This window comes from Acanthopagrus latus, chromosome 7 (genome assembly GCF_904848185.1).
Source record: "Acanthopagrus latus isolate v.2019 chromosome 7, fAcaLat1.1, whole genome shotgun sequence".
NCBI lineage: Eukaryota > Metazoa > Chordata > Actinopteri > Spariformes > Sparidae > Acanthopagrus > Acanthopagrus latus.
Window position 1 is genome coordinate 26,180 of NC_051045.1, and position 7,007 is coordinate 33,186.

Genomic DNA, 7,007 nt, shown 5'->3' on the forward strand with positions numbered 1-7,007 from the left:
ATGAGACGCTGTCAAATTGATGATTACTAAGTACGAATCCAAATGACTGTAGAGACTAGAGTTTCAGAGACGTCAAACAATCAGTATTATCAACACAGCGCGAAGACTGACTGAACTCTTATTTTGAAAAGCTATCCCGGAACAATGTAGGTTTTGATTTTGGTCAAGCTGCTCTGAGGTGAAAAGCATGCTGGGATAGCTGTCATGGCGGGATGTTTAGAAGGGTGAGCTTACAGTAAGCTTAACAGTGGCGATGAGGCCAGTGTCCAGTCTGAGACTGAGCCCCAGCGTCAAAGTCAAACTGGTTTCTGCTGGTTTCCGGTTCACTTCAGACCTGCGGGGCCTCGAACCGCTGCAGCTCAGCAAAGGTACCGTTTACATTCACCGGCTCTTCCACCGAACTCCGTTTAAAACACCGCGACTTTCAGCTGTCAGCTGACAGGAAACCGAAACTTTTTCCTGATTTATAAATTGAGTTCCATCGACTAAAATATACAAACAAACAAACACATTGAATTATTCTGATACTGTTCAACTGCTGTTCAGCCGTCGTAATGTTTCAAAAACAAACAATAAGAGTAAATGATCACCAGGCGATGATCAGTCGACCGCAGGTGTGTAAATAACAGGTTACCACAATCTGCACAAAAGGTACAGCTTGACAGGTGGGGCTACATGGTTATAACGGAGAGCACACGACTGACCCAAAGAGTGTCATCAGCGAGAATATCACAACAGAGGAGTTCATGTTCAGATCAGAAGAAACACGAGAATGAATTTCCGCTGACCGTCGTCACTGCAGGTGACTGACATGATGTAGTTTACTGACATGAGGCAGGTCACTGACATGATGTAGTTTACTGACATGAGGCAGGTCACTGACATGATGTAGTTTACTGACATGTATGCAGGTCACTGACATGATGTAGGTCACACTTCTGCTGACAGTTTGTGGTTTGTAGCTGTGTCTTGATGGCCATCATAACATATTGCATGTAATTGTCTGTCTGACCTTCATGACAACACCTGACTGGAGAAAAGCTCCAGCTGATGACTTGATCACCTGCAGTGAGAGCACTTCTTCACTCTGTTGTTCAGTGTTGATGTTACTGTGGGTGAAATGTTCTGCTGCAGAGGCCAGTCTGTGCCAGCTGGAGGCGCTGGAGGTGCTGCAGGCTGTGAGGAGAGTGGGAGGAGGTGATGAAGGAGGAGGAGGAACGTCAGCCTCTCTGACAGCTCTTGAGCTTCTGCAGAAGGAGGACGAGGAGCTGAGGAGCATCGTGACTTTCTCCTCTCAGCTGGATGCCGCGCTCGGAGGAGGACTTCCTGTCGGAAAAATGATAGAAATCTGTGGAGCACCAGGAGTTGGAAAGACACAACTGTGGTCAGATACACACACACACACATACACACACACACATACACACAGCTCTGTCACAGTGAAGTAACAGTAACAGTAACTTTTTCTGAAGAAACTTTTAAACAAGCCCATCAAATGCCTTTAAGTGAATATTTTCAATTCTTTATTTATTCATGAAGCATATCTGTGTGTGTGTGTGTGTGTGTGTGTGTGTGCGTGTGCGTGTGCGTGTGTGTGTGTGTGTGTATGTGACATGATGTGTAATGTTTTCAAGTTTTTTTCAGCTTTAGTTAGGTGAAGGGTCCAGTGACGGGTCTAGTTCACCTGTCACAGATGTAGCAGCGGCAAGCTTTTTAAAAGCACTGTTAGTTTGAGGAAACTTGTGGATTTCTCTAGTTTAAACATTATCGAGATCTACACATCATGTAGAAACAGAGGTCAAGCAGTTTTTACACATTTTTAAGCAGAATTAATACCTTTTATACTTTTAAGCCACCCACTGTGTTTGTTTGTGTTTCTGTCCATGTGAATCATGTTTTCTATTTTTGTAATGAGGCTGAATATTATTACTGTCGTTATCAGTTGGTGATTTGTTAATTTGGGAGCACCACCCTGTCCCTATACACCTATGTACACCTCCCAAAGGATATTGTTGCAGGACGCCTTAACCATAACTGTGACATTTGTTTTTGTTTCAGTTTTTTTTATTAGGGACAAATTACATAGCACAGTACAGAAATACAGGTGTTGCGCTATTGTTTTTTATTTTAACATAACAGGAACAATGAACATTGTCTCTGCATTAGGAATAGTAAATAACCTGTCAAAAAAAAAGCATGGTAAATATCTTCCAACAAATAAGACAATACAATAGACTATCGTGTGGACACAGTCTGGTTGTAAGTAAAGGATTAAAGTACACTCTGCTAAAGAAAAGGAAAAGATAGGTAAAATAACACGCAAAAAATAAATAAATAAATAAAATAAATACGGACCTAATCCAATGAGACAGATAAGTGATTAGTGGAGAAATGAAATTAAAAAGCATAAAGGGGGGGTTAGACCGAAAGAAAAGTTGGCATTGAATTAAAATTTAAGAGTTTATGAAAGAATTCCATTCCCAGAAAAGTTTATTGGGACAGCCTTTCACTGTACAACGCATCTCCTCCACTTTGAGAAAGAACATAACATATTTGAGCCAGAGAGATATAGATGGGGGTTTAGGAGACTTCCAGAGGAGTCAAATGTGATGTCTTGCCAAAAGAGAAGTAAAGGATAAAACTTCTGATTGTAAGGAGTTAATACCAAGTTGTACCGGTGAGACCCCAAATATAGCAATAAGGGGTCTGTCTTTATTTGGGTTCCTAGAGCCTTTGTCAAAATTGTGAAGACATCAGCCCAGAATTTGTGTAACGTGGGACAGAAAAAAAAAATAGGACTTAAATTACAGGCAGAGGCATGGCATCTATCACACTGGTCTAGAATATTAGGGTATATTTCATATACAGATTGATTTGCTGAAATGGGTTCTGTGCAATACTGTGAACTGTATAAGCTGAAGCCTGGCACAAGGAGTAGTTGAGCGTACACAGTGTGCAACCTTATTCCAAAATTGATCTGTCAGATGTTTTCCAAGCTAACGCTCCCAAGCGTTTTTGGTTTTGACAATTGAATGAGTGTCAAGAGCCATGAGCATGTCATACATTTTGGATTTTTGCCATTTCTGAAGGGGTTACAATATCAGGAGGTTGTCCCATGGTTGATTAACAGGTAGGGAGAGGTAACAAGGAAAAAGAGAAGAAGCACAATGTCTAATCTGAAAATAGAGAAACAGATGGGATGTAGATAAGTTGAAATCTGAAGAAAGGGGTGAAAAAGTTGCAAAAGTTCCGTCTTTAAAGAGGTCTCTGAAAAACTTAACGCCTCGACCTTGCCATAAATTGCAGGAAGTATTCATAAGAGATGGAGGGAATAGATAATTATCCATTAAAGGCATCAGAGTGGATGCAAACAGAACGTTAAAGTGGCGCCTAAACTGGATCCAGATCTTTAGGGTAGAGAGTACCAGAGGATTCTTTGTGAAACTGGAAGGACTGATAGGCAATGAAGAGGTAAGTAAGGCAGGAAGTGAAGAGGATACACAGGACTGTGTCTCAAGCTTACACCATAAGAGCTGTGTAGATTGAAGCCAGTAAGTCAATTTGTGTATGTGTGCTGACCAATAATATAAAAGAGAGTTTGGTAAGGCAAGACCACCTTCAAAAGTACATTTTTCCAATAAGGACTTCTTCACTCTGGGGGTTTTACCGCCCCACAAGAAGGAAGTAATTGTCTGATCTAAAGATTTAAAAGCATGTTTGGGCAAAAATAAAGGAATGCACCGAAACAAAAAAAGGAATCTGGGCATGACATTCATTTTCACCACGTTAATTCTACCTACCAGTGTCAAAGGGAGAGGGTTCCACCTCTTGAAATCTACCCCAACCTGGGCAAGCAATGGAGAAAAGTTTGCAGAATAGAGAGAGGGTAAGGTGCGGGTCACATTGATCCCCAAATACTTAAACCCTGAGGGGCTGAGCTTGATGGGAATATCAGACTGTTTAACTGTGACATTTCTAATTCTACAATTCCATTTAATCCAGTTATCTTCCTTCTCTCACTACTGCAGTTCTCTTTTTATAACTGTATTAAAGTAATGAGTAAATACTTACATTGTATGCAGTGGACTGAGTTTAATCAGGCAGGTTTCCTCATGTTTCTCACAATACACTACGAGCAGGGTCATTTAAGTTACATGACCCTTTAGAATTTTTTACCACCTAAATTCCTTGATTAAACTATAAACTAGCACAACAATTACAATTACCAACATAACATAAGCCACCATGTTCTGAACAGACAGACTTAGAAATACTAACAAAAAGTAATATTTTAGTTTTAGAACATAAATAGCAAACGTTTGTTGATCTGGTCATTATTCGTTTTTATACAATTGAGAGTCTGCACAGGGTATTTTAATTTGAAGATTACCGGATGCTCTGTGCCGTTCCTGTGTCTCTGACCTCCTGCGCGATCTGCTCTGCAGCTTGTTGCGGCTTCTGTAAAAAATGGACCAGCCAGCCAAAATGCAAAGCAGCCATGCACAGCTTGACGACACTGTGCGGCCACCTGTGATTTGTAACACACTATCTGCCTCTAGCGGATGAAGAGTGATGGCAGGTTAACAAGGGGGATGCTTATTTGTAATTTTGCTAACAAGGGGGGTGGCATCCCCCTCATATCACATACTGGTCATTATTTTTATTATATAAAAAGTCAGAACTGAACAAAGTCAAGTGAAACCTCACACACTGACAGGTGGCATCAGCGCAGCAGTGACTGGTCCTCACAGATTACTGATGATGAGGCGCTTCTTATTAAGAGAATAACTCCCCCTAATTGGACGATTTAACGTGCTGAAATTGTTTCTTTTAAAAATGTTTCATGACTTTTACTTGTAATGGAGTATTTAACTTGTAATGGAGTATTTCAACATTCCGGTACTCTTACTTAATCCGAGTGCTTTGTGATGTCACAGTAAGGTTATAATAAAGAAACGAGGAGGGCGGCAGCAGTAGACCAATCAGAGTCAATGACCGACTGATCAGTAAAAGTTAATGATTGACAACATCATCTCTCAGCCTGCAGCTGGCGGTGGACGTTCAGGTGCCTCCTTGTTTTGGGGGAGTCGGAGGTCAGATGGTCTACATCGACACTGAGGGCAGCTTCCTGCTTCAGAGAGTCGTGGACATCGCAACTGCCGGCGTCCGACACTGCTCCCTATTGGCTGAGGATGACGAGCAACGAGTTGCTATGGAGACATTCACTGTGGAAACCATCCTGTCCAACATGTTCCTGGTAATGATTACTAGTTTTCATGGCTACAGACCTCTCACAGGTATTACAGTGATTTTGAGTGGTTGTCTGTCTCTCAGGTGCGTTGCCATGACTATGTGGAGCTCTTGGCTGAACTCCGACTGCTCCCTGGCTTCCTGTCTGCCAACCCAAGGGTCCGCCTCCTGGTGATTGACAGCTTGGCATTTGTCTTCCGACGGCACTTTGATGACCTGTCACAGAGGACTCGCCTCCTTAACAACCTTGCCCAACAGCTCATCAGTATGGCAACCAGACACGAAATGGCTGTGGTGATAACCAACCAGATGACCACCCGTCTGCGGGGTGGCCAATCACAGCTGGTCCCCGCCCTAGGGGAGAGTTGGGGCCACGCCCCCACCATCAGGCTGCTACTACATTGGGTGGGGCACCGGCGGATGGCTGCCATCTTTAAATCTCCAGGTCACATGGACTCGACCATCCAATACCAGATTACCTCTGAGGGGTTCAGAGACGCTGACCAATGCGAGCAGCTGCAGAGCAAACGGCCCCGAAGACACACCAACCAACCAGCTGCCAGCCAGGGAGTCAGCAGCTGCTGATTGGTCAGAGACTGTCAGTCCATCAGAGGATGAGCTGAGTTTGTTTTTTAAAACTTTTATCTTCAGTTTAAAACATAAAGTTAACATGTTTCAATAATAAAGTGCAAGTTATTCAACTGCTCAGTCTGACCAAATTCATCAATGATCACTACAGATCAGATTATTAAACATTTGATCAGTCTGATCATTATGCTCAGATTATTGATCCATCGCCTTGCGCTTCCCTTCACAGACTCGTTATAGTCATCAGACCTGATTAGTCCATGTTTTGTTGTTTTTGAAACAATGACAATAAACATCTGTTCAATTCTATTCTATTCTATTCTATTCTTGTCAAAACTGAGACTTGTTTCATGATGAAGGTAACAGACTGAAATACCTAAATGAGCATTCACAGAATATTTACAGTGTGTTTACAGTATAGTAAAGATGAATGGGATGAGTCCACAGACTGTCTGTCTTTATGTTGAGGACAGATTGATGATTATGTCAATGGTCATAAACATCTTTGTGGGATTTTGATGTTTCCAAAGACGTGAACTTGATCTGATCTTGACTTGGACAGATCACTGTCTCACCTGGAGAACCCTGGAAGCAATGTGAGGATCATGTTCTTTGATTTCTCCAGTGATTTCAACACCATACAGCCTGCAGACGTCTGGGATACAATCTGGGTCTTGCAGCGGTAAACCAACACCTCACATCCTGGATCCTGGATTACCTCACTAACTGGCCACAGTATGTGAGGACTCTGGACTACACGTCGGACACAGTAATCTGCAGTACGGTGACCCACAGGGAACAGTCCTGGCCCCTTTCCTGTTCACCCTGTACACCCCAGACTTCTACCACCAATCACCCCACTGCCGTCTACAAAAGTTCTCTGACGACTCTGCTATCGTCGGCCTCATCAGGGATGATGGAGCCTACAGAGAGCTCATTCAGGACTTGGTAGACTGGTGTCAGTGGAACCACCTCCAGCTCAATGCCAGGAAGACCAAAGGGTTAGGGTGGACTGATCACACTGCAGCTACATCTAAGAAAGGTCAGAACAGAGTCCACCTGCTGAGGAAGCTCAGGTCCTTTGGACTGCAGGGGTACCTCCTGACTTCTTTCTATGACTCTGTGGTGGCATTTGCCATTTTCTATGGAGTAGTCTGCTGGAGCAGCAG

The 7,007-nt window shown here is 42.9% G+C and overlaps 1 protein-coding gene across 2 annotated transcripts; it reads left to right on the forward strand.

The window, feature by feature from the left end:
* The first annotated feature begins 147 nt into the window (after positions 1–147).
* On the forward strand, positions 148–6,147 carry rad51c (RAD51 paralog C). 2 transcript variants are annotated; one of them, XM_037105267.1, is made up of 4 exons: positions 148–368; positions 1,135–1,384; positions 5,041–5,257; positions 5,335–6,147. In XM_037105267.1, the coding sequence occupies exons 1-4, from the start codon at positions 254–256 to the stop codon at positions 5,833–5,835; spliced, it is 1,083 nt and encodes a 360-aa protein (XP_036961162.1). In that variant the 5' UTR covers positions 148–253; the 3' UTR covers positions 5,836–6,147. The 2 variants fall into 2 exon arrangements, with proteins under 2 accessions (XP_036961162.1, XP_036961161.1); XM_037105266.1 differs by lacking the exon at positions 148–368 and adding an exon at positions 604–802.
* Positions 6,148–7,007: the final 860 nt, after the last annotated feature.